General features: G+C 37.2%; 1 protein-coding gene across 1 annotated transcript; it reads left to right on the top strand.

The window, feature by feature from the left end:
- Window positions 1-20056: 20056 nt before the first annotated feature.
- On the top strand, window positions 20057-21626 carry LOC122325133 (protein B4). The gene is given in 6 exon segments (XM_043220045.1): window positions 20057-20217; window positions 20340-20620; window positions 20719-20836; window positions 21131-21174; window positions 21280-21302; window positions 21304-21626. Coding segments are annotated over 6 exon segments (789 nt in total). The 5' UTR covers window positions 20057-20135; the 3' UTR covers window positions 21545-21626.
- The last annotated feature ends 1094 nt before the right edge of the window (window positions 21627-22720 follow it).

Genomic DNA, 22720 nt, shown 5'->3' with positions numbered 1-22720 from the left:
AAAAATATACTTTAAAAATATACTATTTTTGGAAAATGTGTAAATGCATGTTAATTGCAATTAAATAAAAATGTCTTTTTATTTTATGATTTTTCACCCTCTTAGTGGGACACCTTTTTCATTTGTGTAGTGCAAGTATGTACAAGTATACTTGGTTTTTATATAGAATTTTTGAATACACTATAAATGCATATTCAATACAATTAAGCTTAATTATTTTCAAGCATAAATGAATTTATGGGTCACTTCTGTATTTCCGCAATGTAAAACAATATAGGTAACATTTTATAATAACTGCACTTTGTAAATTAGTCATTACATCCTTTATAAAGCATTGTCCCGACATTAACGGTCATTAGTAAGCAGTTTATGAATACATCTGTAAAATGCCTTGTTCTGGATTTATAATCATATTCTATTACAAAGGAGATTTAAAGGCTCAGTTAACTTCCTAACAGAAAAAACAACTAATAAACAAACACTCACACAGAGGGATAGAACAACTGTATATCTGATTTTTAGTTTTTTGTATTTTAAGCTGTACAGATGTACGGTATGATTTTTTTTGCATCTTGAAAAATAATAGGTCTGTGTTTTGTACCCTCTGCGCTGTGTTTAACTTTTTCTGTTTGGAAGATAAATGAGCCTTTAAACCTCCTTTGTAAATGCTTTTAAAAGTATAAATAGTCCTCACTTTAAATGAGCTCACAAAAATATACTGCTGCAACTAATGAATGTTTCTAAATCATGGATTAAAGCAGGAATATGTGTTAATAAAGCATTTATTAACACACTGAATGTGTCTAAATAATAGTTTATTATCATTTGTGCTTTGTAAATGATCTTATGAACCACTGGCAACTCTTCAAGAACCGGTTTGTAAATAACTTAATCGTTTAGAAATTAAAAATTCATCAGCATTAATGTGTGCCAATACAATTATTAAAAATATAGATACGCTCAAGAAGAAACCATTTATAGTTGTATCGATGCAATGCTTACTAATGCTTATTAATGTTGGAACAATGCTTTATTAAGGATAAATTGACTATTTACTAATGCTTAAATAATCATTTATAGTGTGTCGTTACCAAACAATAAAATAGAATCAATATAAAAAATGAAATCCCACTAATTGTGTTAGTCAGGATTTAGTCAGGAAGCTGGATTGGTTTTGGATCAACGATTGGAAAGGTTGGAAAAACAAAAAAACAATCATGTTGTGTCAGGGCAATACTTTCCCAGCAGTTCAGTACAAAAGGTTATTATTATTATTATTATTTATTTATTTTCAATTTTAGATGCAGGACCTCCCAGCCCACGGGTTAAAATTATTGACAGATTCGTCAAGGAGTGTTTACAAGTTGTTGTTTTTTTAACTGATCTCTAAATCGCATGTGATTGATCACTCAGAAACACCGAAAAGTGATTTTCTGACACGCTTGAACGCAAACACAAAACACAACACTTCCTGTTTCAGTAGGAAATGCGTTATCACAAGAAAACAAACAGCGCTCATCAAACCTCGCTTAAACGGTCTCTATGGTGTTTACTGCGATAATGAGATCATGAGACAGATAAAATAACACAAACGTACAAAAAACTTCCATTTCTACATTTGAATTCTGAAAATCGCATCAACACATGTCTTTTTGTTCTCCTTTATCGCGATCTTCCTTCATCCATCACTGAAGTGCAGGGCCAGCGGACCACCCGCTATGAGCAATGCCCATTAAAATCTCTGCGTGAATGAGAATGAGATGGGCTGTTATCTTGTAAAGGCTCTGCCATAAACAGTGGGCTGAAGTCCACGCGGCTGGAGCTGTAATCTGACTGTGGCATCAGTGAGAATGCCTCCGTCTCTTCCTTTCTAGAATTTATGTAAAAATTAAATGGTTTAAATGAGTGTGTCTGAATGTAATGAGGCTTACTTGTATTTTTGTAATAGGAAAGTGGATAATCTAATGGCATTTAGACCTCTGGTGGGAGGTCTTTGACTCTAGAGATGCCATGAAATGGCTTAAAGATTGTGGTTTTCTATTCAGCCTCTTCACTTTTATTTTATTACCAACAGACTCTTTTATAATGCAATCTCTGTTAATATTAAGTGACCATCCTTTAAAACAGTGGACACTAGTACAAAATCTACAATAATATAATTGTTGCAAAAAAAATAAATACTTATCAGAACCTTTTTTCGAGACCATGGTGGCTAAGCAGTGAAATTTAATTTAATTTATCTTTAGTTTCATGGTGTATTACACCTGCTTGAAATTCAGGGTGCATGCTACGCGACGTTTTTCATTCATTTTCACGTTTCACATAGAGACAATACAGCTGTTAAAAACAATCCCAGTTTTCGCAGATCCACAAAAACGATTAAAAACGCATTATTCATGCCAGGCCAGTTGTCATTTTTTAAAGAAACATTTCATGTCAAGTTGAAGCATTAGAATTGCTAAGTCTGAAAATAATAATTAATTGGGGTGGAGGGGGATGACGGGATGGGGATTGGTATGATAAATTGACCTTCAGAGGCTACAGAAGATGTTTCCCTGAGGACAAAAAAAATTAAATAAAGTTTTTCACCCCGGCTCTTAATGCACGGTTTTTTCCTTCTGAGCATCAGTGAGCATTTTGAACCTTATGTAATAGTTGCATATGAGTCCTCAGTTGTCCTCAGTGTGAAAATATGGATCTCAAGATCATTCAGTCACTTCTTGGAAAAGATTTAAATATGCAGAAGATGCTTCTCTATATATAGTTTAACTGGTATAACTAAAATAGCACTGCTTCGAACAAACAAGTGCTAACTTTTAAGAGAACTCTAGAACAAAGACGGTTTTTAAGCTATGGACAAAAATGATCAAAACTTCCATTTCAGTGTCTGTAACATCTATTCCATCGTATCAGTAATAGAGAGTGCAAGAGAGAAAGAGAAAGAGAGAGGATCGATGGGGAGCATGACAAACCACATTCGAACCTCAAGGTCCCACGTGAGCACACAACCACATGCTGTGCAAAAGTTTCATAGTTTATTTTCATATGATTGATTGTGTACAGCCTATTGCTGCCCCATCATGACAAAACATGACATTTTTGGCCTCCTACCTAGATGTCACTGCCAGAGGTGCATGAGGCGGGTTATTGTTTCCTTTCAATCTCGGAGCAGGAAATGTTCTCATTGTAACTTCACAGAGCGTCATTTGCGATTTTGTTTACAATTTGAGGAGAGACGAGGAAGTTTACGCATTTTTGTAAGCAAGGCAACACAACGCCCAGCTGCGCGTGTTCAGGGTTTATGAGTAAGCACACATACCGGCTCCGTTTGACAGATAATCTATAGTTAGAAACAGTCTACACTAGCCATCACACACACACACACACACACACGCACCGGGCTGTGATTTTGTGTGTGTGTTCAACGACCTCTGTTCCACACCAATAACCACAGTTCTCGATTTGGGTACATCTTAAACATCTCCTCTCAATTTTATTTCAATCTTACTCTACGCAGGGAACACAGGCTCAATTATCGGATGTAATTTGCTGTAAAAACAACAAGAGGCCGAGGGGATGAGGAGAAGTGTAATAAGAAGTGGGACTGGTAGAGATGAGCGAAATGAAAGTCTCTCGAAGAGCTCCTCGCTGGGTTTCAGGTCTGTGTTTTGATGGAGATGTGTCTGTAAATATGAATTTGGGGACTGTAAGCAGACATGAAAGCGTGGCAGAGTTAAGTGAAAATGTATCATCATTACTATTTTACTTTTTGACTATTTTTTAGCACACTTCTATCGAAAAAGTGAATAATTAAGTGAATACTTGGGTTTTATGCTATATAGCTTTTGTGTCTCTGCAATGTTTGGCACATTTGTGAAAGTATACTTTTTTAAACAGAGCACTTATTTCAGACATGATATGATATGACTTTTCCTGAATAAATTCCAAACTGCTTGTAAGCTCGAGGTTAAATTTAGGTATGTGTAGGATTAGGGATGTACAAGGTGTAGAATAAGGTCATGTAGAGTAAGGCGTTAATATGTGCTTAATTACTACTAATATATGACTAATATACAGCTAATGTATGGATATATATCTGCTAATATAGATGTTAATGTGCAACAAGTCAAGAGACCCTAAAATAAAGTGTTACTGAATGTTCCCAAGTATGAACTGGATGTAATCTTTTCAGATTGCATGTTAGTTGCAATTAAATGAATGCATTATAGTTGTATAGTGGTTTATATTAAATACAACGTGCTGAAATTTAAAGTGGTCTTGACCCACTTACGTAGGATTTAAGTAAATGTTTCTATGCTTTGAAATGCTTTAAAAGTGAATTTGAATGTGAGCATATGCTGGTTAGGTTTGTTTTGAAGCTGGGGGGCTGGTTTAAGCTGGTTTATGCTGGTCCTCTGCTGTTTTTTTCAGCAGGGAAAATGTCACAGTTACTTCAGCAAATGAACTTCAGCAAGTTTTTTTTAAAATCCAGATTACTTGTTGACTACATGGACTACAGAAGTAAAGTGTGTACAAAGGATCACGTTTGTTTACCAAAGTGAATACATCATTGAAGAAGCAACAAGAGCACCGACGAAGAGAGAGGAGCTTCTGTTGCAGCAATAAACATTTTTTTTGTAGGAGTTCTCTTTAAATCTGTCATGGTAGGACAGGATAAACAAATGCATCATGGAGGGGTTTGTTGTATCACTAGATTCACGTTTGGTTTATTGTTTGTGTAACCAGCCTCGCCACTTTCATTAGAAGCTTCATGCAATCAGGCTCTATTACGTTCGCGTGAAGCTACCACGGACGTTCTTTTCTTTTTTGATCATCCTGGGGTTACAAATCAGACCAATCACAACCGTTGTTTGTATAACTGAGATACTGAGGTTTGCTAAGCTGTCCTAGAATATGTTTCTGCCCCGCGCCTTAACGGTATTCCATTCCTTCATTCGTTCTATTTTCTTGTGCTTGTTCTTTATTTTTGAGGATGAAGGGGGAAAAACAAACATGCTTTCACCACAGGCTCACAGCAGAGAGGAGAGACACGGTGAGCGAAGATTCAACTAAAAACACACACATTCATTAAAGAGACAAACAACCCGAGACGCCCCAAACGCTCTTCCTCTTCTTTCTTAGTCTTCAGTCCTTCCCCCTTGAGTGTGTCCGTTTCTGAACTTTGTCCTCGACCTTTTCACAAACTCTTCAAACTGCCTCCGAGGAATGTGTTTTCTCATATTTGGTTTGAAGTTCCCTGTTTCCCTTTCACCCTCCGACAGGAGCACGGAGGTGGCAGCAAAGAAATCGCACACACGCAGTAAAATTGGACATGGGTTCCCTGTGGAGAAGCCCGGCGTTTTTAGTTTCACGATGGGTCAGTTGGCTGTGAGATGCTGCTGAGATGGAGGACGACTCCTGCAGGTCTCGCAAACTTAAGGGCTGTGCGCATGCTTGACCTTTTCCTACTACGTGTACAAACATTTCAATGCAACATTTTATTGATCTGCACTGGAGACAACTCTCAGCCTATTGTGTTCAGTGAATAATAACACCCTTCCATAGCGATGATCCACGCCAGGATTTGCATTTTAGTACAAGTCTGAGCGGCGTTCATTTTTAATAAACTCCTATCAAGTGTCAGCATGCTGTTTTAATCAAGTGTGTTAAATGAATTGATTTTGGAGTGCAATTTCTGGGTGACCTGGTGACTCACTGGATGCACACCAATCACAGGCCTTTTGTTCTAAGGACATTTCAGACGGCTGCAGTCCTCTGTGTTTATGCATTGTTGATTCACATTTACATTTATTCATTCAGCAAACGCTTCTATCCAAAGCCACTTGCAAATGAGGCAGAATGCAATTTATTTTAAAGGAACCGGCGATGTCACTGGTGCTGCATTGCTACCATCCGAGGCAATAGCACAGAACTAGCAGAAGTGTAATTGCAGGAACGCAGAAAAAATACGATTTGTGAACATGTAATTGGACAAGGCGCAGTGGATTATAAAGGTTCAACAACATCCCAGCAAGCACTAGAAGGTCAGTGCCAATCAGGTCTTTTTCTAAACTGATTCGGTTGATCTTTCTGAATACAGCACAAATTTGTATACAAAGAAAATAAATACCATGCCAATGACATATTTAGCAGCTGATCGTTTCAGAAAAGACTCCTACATTAAAGGAACATGCCACTATTTTTGAAACTAGGCTCATTCTCTTGAACTTCCCTAGAGTTTTGCTGTTTTCGAACCCATTTAGCAGATATCTGGGTTTGCCGGTAGCACATTTAGCTGCAGCTTAGCAGATCATTGAATCTGATTACATTTTTAAACGAGATGCTAACTGTTGAAAATAAAAATCTGAGATTTTCTAGTCATATATAACTATGAACTGTACTCTCATAATCAGGAACTTTGCCGCTGGACCATGGGTACAATGGTATTACGCACCACCTGAAAGTAGTCCCCAGCTAGGACAAATATTGAAACACTTGGTAATTTTGAGAGCGAGATGCTACTGGTTTAAAAATAGTGGCATGTTGCTTTAAAGCATGCGAGAAAGGTTCAACTCAAGAAGTATATTGGCCATAGAGCTTAAAGGGAATGCAAAAAAACTGATCGGAACCCATATTGCTTTCATAATCTAAGAAATTTCAATGGAAAATAATGTGGGCCGTGACCTATTTATAACCATCTGGATTTGCTTCAGGAATGATGTCATTTTGTAGCCCAAAACCACAAAAGAGTTCTCATTTTAGAACTTCCAGTTTCATCATTGTGATGTCAATGGAGCTTTTGAATACGTTTTATCAGTAAAAACCCTTGTCAGAAGGTTAAAGGTGGCTAACATGTTAACAGATCTTTTTTTGTTCATAATCGCAAACTGTAGTTTCGCAAACTATTACAATTCTACCTTTTAGGAAAATGTATTTTAAAAAAACTATGAAAGATTTGTCAGAATCTTATTGTAGCTGATGGTCACAGTTTGAATGAAATGTATGCAGGCTTTAAAGTTAAAAAACTGTATTCACAATATTATTTTCCGCAATAATCCAAGAGTCAGTGCAAAACTCCTACTGGGTTTTTGTCAAAGGAGCCAGGTTATAAAATTTTACAGGTTGGCCTACTAAAAACGCATTGTCACTGCAGTTCTCTATTGATTAGATAATGAAAAGTGAGTGCCAGAATGGAACTGAGTGCTTGTATGGGGTTAAAAATATTAGAGATTTGCACCATTATCACTGAACAACATGCACCTATGAATTGGGCATAATAATGCCTAGAATATGCATCAAGAAAGCAAACAGGCTTTTGAGTTCATGTTGAATATCAATGCGTCTCTTTTTGTTTTCATATGCAGTGTAAGAGCAAAGACAGAACGTGTATGAGAGCTCTAGATTACAGCCATTTTCTTCACGCTGAGTGTTTTTCTCTATGGATCTGCTTGTATATACGTCCATCCTTTAATAATTCCATGCTAATGCACTGTAAATTTTTTGGTGCAAAGATGAATTGCAATAGTACCTACAATATCCTTTAGATGCTAAACCCAAATTCCATATCTACATATCTGTGGCAATTAAAACAAACAAACCATGCCTATGCTACGTTCCAAGTCTTCTAAGGCAGACGATAGCTTTGTGCAGGAGACAGTTTATTTAGTATTTTCTAACCCAGTACACTTTAGAAATTACCACCATAATAATTTGCTACACTTAACAATGTTGCACGGAATAGAAAATGAGAAAATTGAATGAGATAAGGGTTTTTTTGTTGGAAAAAAAAATATCTTCTTTTGTGTTTAAAGAAAGTTGATGGTGAGTAAATGATGACAATATTTTCATTGTTTCACAGTTCAATTTTGTAAATAACACCAAAAGCTAATTTCTAACTGAAATACTAAAACATCAACATACGCTCATAGGCCTACCTACAGCTTGAAGTGATCAGAGCAATGTTCTTCTGTTGTGTTTGTAGGGTTTGCAAAAGTGTGTGTTTAATGAGCCATGAACTGCTTATCTGACATCAGACATGAGGCTGGAAAAAGCTCAGCACACAGCCTGTGTACCCCAGAGATTTGGGCTTTCTTTTTTCTCCAAATGCTGGCAAAACGCAGAGATCCTTGAGGGCCATCGCCCACATCGCAGAAATATGCGGATGTATCAAATATCAAAACCAAACTTAAAGGAAACATTTACCAGTTCTTGGCATCTCATGGTCAGTGGTAAGAGTAAGATACCACTTCCTGACCATGTCTCAACCAATTAGATAAGCAGGGTCTGGAGCCGTTCACACGGATAGATGCAGAAAAGTGACCGGGAGATGTCCAATATTACATGAACACCCCTTTCTTACTGATCTGGCTATTGCAAGCACTTCTTATTTTTGGGAGTAATTTCGAGTTTGGCTATTCAAATAATTCCATCGGTTTTAAAAACAAATCTTATTGCTATACTTATGATGACATCCTGCGCTTCCAATTTTTTGCACCGCTTTAAGAAGGTCAGTTTTATCAAAAATGACAATGCAGCATCAAATGTATTCTGATTGGATGCTATTTTGTGCTTCAAGTTATATTTTCACTTTTACAGAGAACAGAAAAATGATGCTGTGCTAAAACTTGTTGAGTCATGCCATGCGATTCCGATCTTTTGCATTAAGAAATTAAATGGTGGTGTTTGCAATACTGAGGGTTCAGGACTCAAACCTTCTTACACATAATTCTTACAGTTCATTAAGTAAAGTATCTCACAGTTTTCTTTATAGACAGTTATTTATTGCCATTTATAGTTCTTTGAAGAACCTTTAACAACCTTTAACGTTCTGTGAAGTTTTTGGGAAATCCAAAATGGCATTGATTTGAAAACCTCCTGTTATTTTTAATCCTCGTATTGTGTTGGGCTCGGTTTTTAATACGTGGATGTGTTTTGGAAAGGTGGTGCAAACTTTGATTACATTGGTTGCTACATCGGGGTCAAATCAACTCCCATTGGTTTTCTATGCAATTTACCAGAAATCAACACTTTCATAAACAGCAAAGAGCCAGGAAATAAAAACATAAAACCTTTATAGTACCTCGTCCAGCACTAAAATACAAAAATACATGAAAACTGCAATTGAAGACTCATTTTCTGAGTCATACAAGGAGAGTTCACTATTTATTCCACTATTCAAGTTGAAGGTTAAAAAAAAATTATAATAAAAAATAATAAAACCTGTAAAAGCATGTTTTTGGTTATTATTTTTGATCTCATTTACTAATTTGTTTTGACACTGAATTGGCAGAAACACATTTTACTCTCATAAGGATTTATGAGAATCGGATATAAAAAGGCAGAGGTCATTTAGCCTACTATAGAAAGTAAGTACAGATTACAATAACTTAATACCAACATTTTTGATACTATATAGTCTCAGTGATATTTGTTATTATATAGTTAGATTATATAATATATAGCTAATTTTGATGTGGATCAAACTAATACAGATAACAAAACAGAAAAAGATTATATTTTCTAGTTTTTATGTGAATCTTTCATGTTTTTATAGTGTGAATAGTGTCGAGAAAACCATGGGAGACCCATTTGACCCACACAAAAGTGTTAAATGATTCCTGCCATTTCTAGAAACCGGATACCATTGACTCTACATCTTTTGAGTTATTAATCATCTAACCTCCCTTTGAAAACCGCAGCATATTTTGCAGCCTAAAATTTGAAACAAATATTTTCAACCTCATGACTAGAAGCCATGATCTCACAGGCATGTGACACTCTTCATATTTCTGAACGGCTGCTAGGCACCAATAATCAATGAAATCACTTCACAGCATCTGTGCGATTGTATCTTCAGCTCAAGCTTTCAAAAAGGCTGTCTGGAAGGACAGTTTGACTGAACCTGTCCTCAAAGCCAGATTGCCACTTAAAAGTGAAAAGTGTGCTTTTTCATGCCACTCGGAGACATTTCTAAACATTTCTATTTTTAGCCGAAGGCTCTTTGATTGGACCGTGGCGATGTGTGCGTTGCATACGTAAAAAGGAAGAGGTTTCTTTTTTTAAAGCTTGTGAGAAAGCTAGACTCGTAGATAGAAGTAAGATACTACAGTGTCTTCACAGATGACTAGGCCGCAAAGTGCTGAAGAGTGGTAAACATTAGCTGTAGGTAGCAGCGGGAGGGTAATGGTATCCAGACTACCTGTGATGTGTCATTCTCACAGAAGCTTCACATTTTCTCTCTTTTTCTCTTGCAGAAATGGCTCTCTGTGCTATTAACCCAATTAGGTGAGTTGCAGGGATGCATTCTGGGTTCCTCATTCCTCATTTACTGCCTCCAGTGTTAAATGCAAAGAAGCGTAGTTGTTTTATCTGCTTGTACCAGTAACGGCGGAGTGGCTACTTTGCTAAAGGAATAGTTCACCCAAAAATGAAAATTCCGTCATCATTCACTCATCCTCAACTAGTTCCAAACCTGTTTGTTCTGCAACACAAAGGAAGATATTTTGGGTCACCATTGACTTCCATAGTCATTTATTTTCCTACAATGGAAGTCAATAGTGACCAGAACAGTGTTATATGGTTTTCCATATGCTCGAACAATAGGTGCAGATCATACAAGCCGCTATTGTTCATCGACTTCTGACTCAATCTATATTTCCTCATATGATGACAGTATGACATTAACACAAAGAGGACTCAGTTCATCAAGTTACCACAAGATCATCACATGCTTTCTCTTAATGGTTGCTTGACATATTTGAGCACACACACTAAAATATATAATAGACTAACATACTATGTACAGAATAGAATTTTAACTGTATGTTATTCAGATAAATCCTTGTTAAGTCATTCAGGAGTATATATATATATATATATATATATATATATATATATATATGTATATATATATACACACACAATTACACATAAGTCTTAATTTTATACTCTTTTTAAAATATACTGTTTCTGTCATAAGTACTATTTTATGTATTTATTCGTTTTTTTGCCAAAGTATACTTTATATAATTAATTTACACTATGCTAATCTAGCAAGCTCACTAGTGTTGATCCCTATTACTAAAATGCATGCAATTCACCGCAGTTTGCATCTGAAATGAACACTAGAGGCAGTAAAACACCAACAACTTTTTCTCTTTTTCAAAATACGATCACGGCGTCGCAGGGCTTTTAGGGTCATCTTCTGCCTGTCACGACAGAGGCGGACTATCAGCTAATACAATACAGAGTTGCTTTAGCAAAAGCATTATTATATCGTATTTGCATTTGTTAACACTACCAGTTAGCGATTAACATTTTAGCACCACTCGCTGGACATTAAACTTAAAAAAAGCACAAATGTACAACACAATTCATCGTTTTAGCAGAGAAATGTCGCCACAGGCAGTTTTTGCAGGAGCCTCGGGTTGTGAAATGAATAGGTAACATCATTAACCGAACCATAGGTGTTTCAAATCTCAGACTACTCTTAGAAAAAGCAGATTTTTGGTCGCGACCTCTAAATAGACCTCGCTATAAAATGAATATCTACAGAACAGCTACTTGAGTGAAAGGCCAAGAAGAAGATGCCTGAAAAAGATCTCTTATGGAATATATTTGTTGATTTAGGAGAGCATTAACAGGGTTTTTTGAGACAGGTAGGATTTATTTACAACACCTACTCACAGTCTCCAGGCTGAACTCCAGTCTGGCAAACTACATGTAATTTATGAAAACTCCTGTAATTATTTAATATTTGATTAATTCAATTATTTATTATCTCCAGCTACAACCCACCCACCCAACTTTTGTTGGCAGCAATGTACCTCGTTTAATAAAAACACAATAGACTTTGATTTTAATATTTCACACATAAAAATGAGGTGGCTTTATTTGGCTTCTTGTAATGCTGTAGAATTAAGCACGTGTTAGTTATGGTATATTAAGAGAAGTATATGAGCGTTCGACAGAAATGTGCAAGTAATGGACCGATGTAGAGGCGAAAGAAAGAAAGGAGACCTCCTGTCTCATCGGACTATAGAGTTTCACTAAAGCCAGTGAACGGCTGAGAAAATGTTTTCACTAGCGAAGAAAAATACCTCCTTTGACTAATAGAAAATAATGTCTGCATTAAACTCAGAAGCTATTTTTGATTTTAACTCAACGGCGTCGGTTTGAAGGTCGTTTCTCGGCAATATGTGTGTGGCTGGCCGTGAAATGAATGAGGTGACATTGAGGAGCATTAAAAGGCTTTATTCATTTATCTGCTATTAGGGAAACACAAGTTGTTTTGTTTCGTAACCCTTCGCAGTTCGAAGCTAGCTTTTGAATCAGCACTGCGGTGATGCTTGGAAAAGAGGAAGAGAGCAAAAATTAATTAGGAGGAACGTAACAGGCAGGGGAAACACACAAAGAAAAGAGGGGAAAAAGAATCAGAAGTGAATAGAGCGACTTCTGTTTACTTTTTCCAAAGACCCAAGTAATCTGACATGTGTCTCCTGTAGATTTTCAGAATAGATCTCGAGAACATCTCAAGCTGTGCTCAGATTTATTGAGGCACAAACTGAACATTTCTCATCAAATTCTTCCAAGACCAAATGATCTGAACTGCTATCGGCATTCGTTTCTGTTTAATGAACAATCCTACCTTAGCAATTGTTGCCGCCTACTGTATTCTTAGCAGACCTTCATTAATCACAAACTGTAGTTTGTTACCGTTTAAAAATTACATTGTGAAAACTGTAGTTAGTAATGTTAACTAGGTTACTCGTTTTAGGTAACGTATTGTGACTACTTTTTAGATCACTTTTTATAAAACTTGGTTTAAATGTAGGCTATCATGATTGAAAAAAAGTATAATTAACCGTTATAAGAGAACTGTAAACATGCAAATGTGTTGTTCAATTGGAAATTAAAAGTCGTTAATAAGAAAATTACAACTCTAGCAATTTTTTTCAACATTTACCACCCTGGTGAGAATATTATGTAATCTTGTAAACCATAAAAAGTAACTGTAATCTGATGAATCTGATTATTTTGTGAATCTTTTTTCGATCAAACACCATCAATTACTACCCATCTAAGCTTTCCCGATGAACTTGGCTATGTTTTCTTATACAGGTATAAATCCACAAGTGTTTTAGTATAGTTTTAAACAGAATTTTGAAGGAAACTGTCTAAATTTATGCCGTCCCAGTAAATAACGGTTTTTCACCAATGTTTCTGCCTGCAAGTTTTCCACAGGAAAGCACCGCTGATATTTTCTTACTGTAGGTCAAAAATTGCCTTTCCGTATTTTTAATTCTCTTAAAGAATTTTTTTGAGAAATGTCTGAGATAAGTTGTTGCTTCAGTGAAGCCTGAGATTTCTATATATGGGAAACGAATCCTCCGCACTAAATAAGCACAGTATTCGCCCACACACATGCATGCAAGCGCACACACACACACACACACACACACGAATCCCAACAGGGATTTGGGTTTATTGGTATGAGGGGCTTCAATTAGATAAACAAAGATGAAGTCATTGCAGTCAATTACTGTAATCATCTAACGGAGCGTTCCAAAGGGAACACATGAGGCTGGAGAGGGAGGAGGAAACGACAGAGTCAGAGGAAATGAGGACGAAAGCGAGGAGAGGGAAGCCTGCAAGAATAACATGTCTAATATGAGTCATGTTTTTAGAGCAAATCTGAGATGAAACGTTGACAATTCAAAATGCCATTCATAAAGTTCTATTCAATACTTTCATTGTATTCGATGAGGGTGCGCTGAATTGATCAAAAGACATTTATGTTTCACAAGGTTTCGATTTCAAATAAATGATGCTCTTTTCAACTTCCTCGTTATCAAAGATTCCTGCAAAATTGATTATAAATGTATATAAAGCAGCACCACTGTTTTCGACAATTATAGTTCAAGAAATGTTTCCTGAGAGGCTAGAGACCAAAAATTCTCTTTTTATTACAGCGGGGGAAATAGCAACAAGAGATATTATTTTGGGGAGAGTCAAATCCAAAGTAAAAGCGTGGTAGACAGCTGAGAAAGTCATCCTGGCACTAATGCTAACATGATGAGGATGTTGCCAGAATATGTGAATGTAAGTATCCGTAAAGGAAATGATTCCGAATGTGAGTTGAATGCAGAATGACGATCGTCAGAACGCTCTAGTAAACACACAAACAGAGACAGACACAGACACACACACACACACACACACACACACACACACACACACACACACAGCTGCTGGTGGAAGGGAAGGGCTTATAAAAATTTTGGGAGGAACTAAAGCCTCATACATAAATAACTGCACAATATTTATCTTGGCTTATTATTCATGAGAAAGAAGTGATTGAAGTGAAACCATTAAACACATCTCACATTCTCTCTCTTAAACACAAACAAACACACACACACAAGCTAAACAAAATCTGTATCTGTGCCATATGGCCATACACACGCTTTCTGTGGATGGCAGCGCATCTCCGCATTCTTCCACCACACTGAGATTTACATTTACGCATTTTTTTGAAAATAAACAATTTATAAATAAAGTGACTTGAAGATGAGTGTTCGGTTTAGCGGCATTTGAGTTACGTTTCCCAGTTTCTCGCTGCACGCAGCCAATCGCAATGAGAATACGATTTTGTCTTTTTAATTCAAATAAATGTATAGGGTTATTTCGCTCTGAAAGAAAATTCTGTCATCTTTTACTCATTTAATATATTGTCAATGTTTCTCTCCCTCCATTAATTTTTTTTAGTTAACCAAAATTTTGAAGCGTATAAAGTGATCAAATAACTTCACGAGACTTAGATTAAATCAACTCAGTTCATATAGATTTGTTTAATGATGCCTTTAAGACCTTTTTAGAATGTTGGTTAACCCAGACTTTTAATGGATGGTACAGAAAACACTCCGGTTTCATTAAAATACCTTAATTTGTGTTTTAAAGATGAACCAGAGTCCTACGGCTCTGGTAACTGCATGAGGGTGAGTAAATGATGACTGCATTTACATTTTTGGGTGATCTGTTTAATTAATGTGAAATTTAGAGAGGAGAAGCAGTCAAAGAAAACAAGGTTTCAGGCTCAGTAAGGACTTGAACCCCCTAGTGAGAGACAGAAAGGTCAACTATGTGCCCCAATACAGATATGAGGGTGAATGAGATTGTTAAGGAATGTGTGTGTCGGGGCGATAGACTGAATCCAGTGACATATTAACATTTGGAGATGAAAGAGGAAAGGCCCTCAGAGGAAGTGGCGGCATGATAATGGTACAGTGGAGGAAATGCGAAATTCTTCCTCATTCTTCCACCAGCTCTGTCTCAACAGGGGAAGAATGCAATTACTGTGGTAAGCTGCCGTCCCCACTGAGGGCCAGTGTCCTCTGGGATTCTCTCCCTCACACACACACACACACACACACACCAACCACTGATACAGAGGCATTAGAGGAATGCAGGTGTTCAGAAGCAATGGCAGCTAAAGCATTTGCTGCTCTTTCTGACCCAACGTGTGAATATGTCAAGTCTTTTAGTCCCTGGACCTCTGTGCTTTAAAGGCCGCTACAGCTGGGCAGCAGGACGTGTTGCGGATGCTGCTACATGGCGTGGGATTCCTATCAAGCATTTCCAAATTTACATCTGAGAACAGTTTAAACCCATAAATATTCAATCAATCAATTACATTGAAAAAAGGTTCTTAATTAAATGACATCATAATCGTTAACAGGGTTGAAGATTTTGCAGAATTTAACTTGCATGGTATAGGCTACTAGTCTGTCCAAATGGTTTGAAAAAAAATAAAATTGTTCCGTAATTTTTCTTACTATAGCTTAGGTAACATGGTTTTATTGGTGGAGCTTGTAATGCTACTCTAAACTATAGCTCATTGTAAAGTTCCATTCAGATTTATATCTTTAGCCGGTGTATCCTGTCCAAAACATCTCATTATAAAGTGAACAAATCACTGTACAGGCCAATACAAAGACTAGCAGCTGAATAAACACAACGCCCATAAGAAGCGTGTTAATCTCAGAGAAGAAGCGCTTTACAACTGCAGGTAAAACTAAAAGTTCAATGAAATTCATCTGCTTAGTTAAACAGAAACTTTTCAAAAGGGGTTTGATATTAATAAAGAACCATTTTTCGGAACCAGAGTATACATAAATAACCTTTTGTGCATTAAGAAGGATTTTCATGGAAATATAAATGTCAACAAAGAGGCTTTATTTTTACACCAAATTACATAAATCATAAAAAACACACATGAGATGAGTACTGTGACCTACACTAATACAATAGCAATCAAACTAGAACGTTACCATTTTTATGGTAAGCAGCATAGACGTATTTTGTATGATTCATGCCATGGTTTTTATATGCGAACATTTAAAGAAATGTTCCTTTAGTTCCTGGGCAGCTGGTTTTGTGAGTTAAGATAAACCTGGTTTCTATTACTGTGGAAAAAGAGCGGGGGTAAAGGAGAGGACACAATTACACACACACAAACGGTGTCTTGGGGGCCCCAATAAGCCTGCAAAGGTCAAAATATCCATAATTCAGTTTGCGCAAAACACATCTGTGAGATTGTGACTTCCCCAGGCATTGCTGATCAGCGCCAGTCATTTATACTGTACACTCGTCTAGATAACACCTAGCCAAACGTCTGAGCTGGAAGAAATGTCTTCCCCTGCACAAACACACTCCCTGCAGAAATGCGTTTCAAGAAACACAGAAAAAGTCTACAGCCGCTTTGAAGACAAATTTGTCCCCAGAAATTGAAATAACAAATCTGCTAAACGGGAACGTCCACTTTCGCTAAAACAATCCATAAATTAAATAGTCGATTATGTTTTTTTTATTATAAAAATGCTGAAGGTTTTCTTCTTCATGTCCTAAAACACGATGCAGTGCAATTCACAGGAATTCAAATACTGGTAAAATGCGTGTGATAAAACATATGCAAAACCTGTCATATTAGCACAGTACATTATTTTCACAGATACTTATTTTTAAAGCATTATGTTTGGTTTTATTTAAAATGGTAGGCCTATGTCCTGACATTGAAGTATGTATCATTTGCTGATATTGTAAATAGTCGAAAAACTGGGCACGCTAAGGGTGGGTTTTTCCTTTATGGGTGAAAAATTTGTCAAAATGATCACACAGATATGCGAAAATGACAAAAAATGAAAAGCAGTATCATGCGCGTCAGGTCAGAAGTTGGTGAAGTCATGTAAAGAAACATTATTTGACTTGTTTTCTAAAATCACGATGCACGATGCACTAGCTCTGTCTTTCGGCGACTAGTGTTGACTTGTCCAGGCTTTAAACCGGCACAAAATCTGAGTAGAAGTCGTGTAGTGTATTCTAGCCTTAAGTGTGTATAGGCTTTATTTGAATATCAGCCGTTCACTTGAAAAGCGTGAGAGAGAGAGAGAGAGAGAGAGAGAGAGAGAGACAGAGAAAGAGAGAGAGAAATTGAGTGTGGTTAAAGCCTTGCTATGGACAACAGTAATTTCATCTCATGGGGAGTGTGACATGGCTCTCGTATAAATGGGTTAAAAAAACAGCAACACACACACACGCAATCTCACAAATCCTGTGATCTACATAACACACGCATACACACAACAGCAGTCTGAACTCAAATCACACTCGCTGCACACACACTCATACATGCCCAACACAAACGGCACTTACTGAAAGACAAACAGTCACATTGTAACCAGATGTTGGGAAAAAAATCGAAACCAAATGATCCATCCTTGAACGTACAGTGTGCGTGTGTGCGCACGAACGTATGGAAACTCACACATGTACAAGACACAGATCTACATGTCGTCAGTTATGAGTTAGCATGCGTTACTGCTTAATGAATAATAAACAGACAGACAGATCACATCATGATCAAATTAACTCACGAGACAATGGCCAGTTCACTTCAACTCATTATAATATTAATCAGCGTTTCCCTGATTACACATCTACCACTAAATCTCCAATGTTTGTAATTGCATTTATCAAGTTATGCTTTTTTTCCCCAGATTAATTCCAAATGAAACAATTTAGTTTCTTTCTACTTTTCTTTTTCACATGACCCTTGTCAAAGTCAATTTGTCTTTGCTGAAGTAATTTTAAAGGACCAAAACTAGGTAGTAAATCAACTTTAATAAGACGTTCTGGCTGCATGGCAGTTATTTGCATTAGGGTTAGCTTTTCAAAGGGGAGTTTAGGTGCTCGGTCAGCTGTTGTCAATTTGCGGTCAGTGTTGGGGAGTTTAAGAACTTATAGTAAACAGGTTTTTGACAAGAATAATTGTAAACAAAGAATGGAAAGGATGAGGTGCTACAGAAAAAGAAAGAGAATGAACTGAGGGGAAAGCATTACTTTTTCAACAGCCCTGTTTTTTTTTATTTTCTGAATTCTTTTTCTCCATAGGGATTTCCTACGATTTCTCAATAAAAGAGTCTTGAACCAAACCAGCCAGCTCCAGGATGAATCATAACATTACTGGAAGGGAAAACGTTTTTTTGGAAATGCAAAGAATACAAAGAAACACTGAACTGTGTAACTTTTTATCACATACACACACACACACACACACACACACACACACACACACACACACACACACATATATAATAAAATGTTATTACAGTGTGCAAAAACCCATATTCCATACTTTTAGCCAAATACATTTTGATAACCGATAATAATTAATTTTTTGGGAGCAGTGAGGACGGATTTCGCGGGAGATTGCACACGTCGGTCTTGCGTGTCATACAAGGAGAAAAGTAGGTCCGGTTGCGACGAGTGTGAAGATGAAAGTTTGTTGACACAACGAACGGGGGGAATTGGCCATGGATCATCAAAACGTCAAACCTCAGGAGAATTATCGGTTGTAAAAATGTATTTGTTAATACGCTGCGATAAGACGTCCAGAATCTCTGTAGAGCGCTGCATCAAACCACATCCATCCGCTCAGACGTGGAGGAGAGCTGAAGCACAACCAAAATAATGTTCTTCCGCATAAGACTTTTTTTAAACCGCTATAGCAGTGGTTCTCAAACTTTAAAGTGGGGTATTTAACATTCTTCTGAGAACCCACACTTTTGCCATAGTGGGATAATATTGTCCTCCTTAAATTGATTTACAGGTGCAATTTTTATTATTATTATTTTTTCCTCTAGGCTTATTTTATGTCTTATTCTTGCCATTAAGTTATTATTAATAAATAAAGTGATAAATGATGACAAAACGAAGTAATACCTGTAGATTTAATACAAAAATCGCCAGTAAGTGGTGCTAAGTCACAGTTTAAATGAGTGAGGCGCCATGCCATTCATTCATCCATTCATTCAACGAGGAGTTAATCACTGACTTTCCCAATAACATAACATTTTACTTAGTTTTAGATTAAAGATTTGTCTTCTTACCATTATATTTACCTTACTATATTTGGGTCTTTGCTATTATATTTCAACATCATTGTGCCTTATAATAAAACGTGCATCTGTAAATATACAACTTATATTAATATTTAGTTTAAAAAAATATTCAGTTATTTATATTACAGGTACTTATTGTAAAGCGTGGTTTTCTAACCAGACTAACAATTAGTCATTTACAACATTTTGTTGATGAGTTATTTGAAATACATAATATTTATTGTGTAAATTCACTGTGTATTCAGATTAATACAGATTAAAACAGATTAATAAATCCTTTAAACCTATTGTTCTTAGCTAGCTCACGTTTACTAAGTTTTGTAACGCATAATGCTAACACATAAAACCTAAAGCATTAATATTATATACAAATACCATCAGAATCAAAAGATCTGACATGTTAAAGCTCCTCAAGAACAACTTTTGATAAGGTCCACAAACAAAACACTTGGATAGGCAGCAGATATACTCACTTAAGCTTTGTGATATTTCTCTGACCATGCAACCAATCATGTTAACGTGGCTAATTAATTGGGGACAAACGACTTAATGATGAACAGGTGATAGACAACAACAGAGAGTGCTTTTGTTAATAAAACACACATCACAAGTGGGTTGCATTTATGCTGCATTGTCTTAAGTTTGTTTTAGGTTTATTGGCGTCACCTTTGTTTTGAAATGCCTCCCAAAAAAGCTTCTGCAGAGCCAACTGCTGCGGTCCTAAAGGATTCTGAGATTGAAACCGCGGAAACAAAAACAGGTTTGTGAGCAGTTTCATGAGGTCTGACAAGACCTATGTTAGTTCTTGCATGTTCCTATTAGAACTTGCTTTCGTGAGGTTAGCATTTGTTTCTCTTTATGACTTTTAATCCTTGCTTTTAGATGCTTCTGAAAACTCAAGCAGTAAGGCAGCTGGACGGAAAGTTCCTACGCACCCGTCCACGATGGAGATGGTGAAAGAAGCTCTGAAAGAGTTGGACTCCAGAAAGGGTGTTTGGCTCAGGCCATCCGGGTTACGTAAAGAAAAATACACAACTGTAGATGAGACGAGGCTGAAGTTTATGGTGCGTCGAACCCTGAACAAAGGCATTGAGACTGGTGTGTTTGTGAGAGACCTGCAAATTCTGGGGACGACAACAACAGGGGCCCAAGGACGCTTCCGGGTAACTTCAGCCAGTTTTTGATTCCCTTTTAAGAATCATTTATAGGGGGTTTATGATAACCAGATTCCTAATGTGAGTGTTGCCATGCCTCATTATAGATTGCTGCTAAGACCAAAGCAAAGGAGGCCAAGGTGCAGTCAAAGGAAAATGCAGATCCCAATGCACAGAAAGCACCTAAACCTAAGAACGCTAAGGCAACTAAAGCAAAGGGTGAAGGTAAACATTAGTTTTCACTTCTTGATTGTAGGACTTGCTTCATTTCTTTATTATTTGGAGACATGAATATGTAAGGGAGCAAAGTAGTGTTTTATTTTTGGGTGGTAAACCATTAGGCTTCATAATTCCTTTTTTATTGGTGTAAATGGCTTTTAGAATTAAGCCCTTGTCTAATATGTACGTAGTTATGACGGCAGTTTATGAACTCCCTTAGCCTTTGTAGATTCTTGAGCATAATCTTGCGTTTTGGCACACTTTACTATGTTGGTGTTCTCTCCCATTTCTCCATCCAAGGGGCAAGCAAAGAAAAGAAGCCCACAAAGAAAAAGGCCGCAGACGTGAGTTCTAGGTCTTATTTTCACCTTCTACATGAGCAGAGACACTCTGCTGTGAAGTCTGAACACACTCCCACCCCCTTTCTATCGTTCCTCCCGTTCTCTTAGGATGCTAAGCCTAAGACGCCTGAGAGATGGCACTGCCTCAAAGGTGGCCCCTGCTAAGAAGCCAAAGGCGAAGAATGCTGCAGGGGAGGGTGGAACTGAGCCCAAACCGAGCAAAGCTAAAAAAGCCTCTAAAGCATCAAAAGGAGCTGAGGAACCAGCAGCTAAGAAAGCCGGAAAGAAAACTGCAGCAAAAGCAGAGGAGGGTGAATCGAGAGAAAAGTGCTGCAGCCGCTACCAAAGCCCCGGGAGACGAGGAAAGAAGTGATGCAGGGACTCAAACGTGTTTTAATTCACTGCGTAGTTTTATCTGTGCACTTATTTGCCAAATAAAGATTTTTACTTTTCAATAAGTTTAACCAGTCTAATTTGTTGGGAGAGGGGCAATGATTTAAAGGTCTTCAGAGACCAACACACATGGAGTACTAAAGATGCAGTGCTTCATACAAAAAATGCAATAAATGGCAGCTGATCGTCTGAATATGTGAAGGGCAGCTTTCCATGAATGAGTACCAAAGATGACATGTTTATAAAGTGCTGCAGGTAATCCATTTAGGTTAAAACCAACTGGCATTTCAGCAAATCTGGTTCTACTGTTAATGACCTTTTGGTTAAAAGTGTGAGAAGGCCAGTAAACTTTTTTTTTTTTTTTTTTTTTTTTTTATAAAAATGACTCTTGAAAGTGGTGGGGGGGTTTATGGTGATGGCCAATTAGTGGACTAAAAATTATTAGGTGAACATAAGTTTGCAACAAGGGGACTGAAGTTTTTTTTTTTGTAGAGTTGAAGCTTATTTGTGATTCTAAGGACGTGAGACATTGTAGTTTATAGACAATGTTTTGCTTTTTACTTCTGTTGATTGTATTTAGGCTTCAAAGTTCTTGTTAATTTGTGAAAATTACCATGAAAAATGTTTAAATATTTTTGTTGAGCACGGACCTTGTTTGCGCAATTTAAAAAGCCAATAGAAAATCATTTTGGAATTTTGTAAAGGCAACCAGGGTGACGTACGAAAATACATCACTGCACCTCTCTGTAGTTTTATCTGAGGGTGTTCTTGAGTTTGTTTGAAGGTGCTTAACAACCCTGCATGCTGTGTTTTTTTTACTCAACAGGGATGTATGTTGATATCTTTATGCTATCTTTACAAGGATGAAAAGTATTTAGTCTGGTTAAAGCTGATCCTGTATCAGAGTTTAAAACCAACCCCCCACCCAGGTTAAGCAGGGCAGGGCTCAGGGCCGAGTCTGAGCAGTCAAGACAATCACATTAAGACTTGCTGATCTGCAGGAAAGACGCCCGGATCAGAGGTCAGCTGACAATGGCATTCTTCACTGTGGGACTGAGACCGTGTGTAGCGCTTTGGCCCCTTGAGGGAAGTTTAATAAGACAGTCTTAACTGTGCGGTTTCCACCGAGCTCGGGTCCCTGAGGGCCTGCAAGAAG

Source organism: Puntigrus tetrazona, chromosome 20, assembly GCF_018831695.1.
Source record: "Puntigrus tetrazona isolate hp1 chromosome 20, ASM1883169v1, whole genome shotgun sequence".
Lineage (NCBI taxonomy): Eukaryota > Metazoa > Chordata > Actinopteri > Cypriniformes > Cyprinidae > Puntigrus > Puntigrus tetrazona.
Note: the sequence above shows the minus strand (reverse complement) of the source record. Positions and strands in the feature narration are given on the sequence as shown.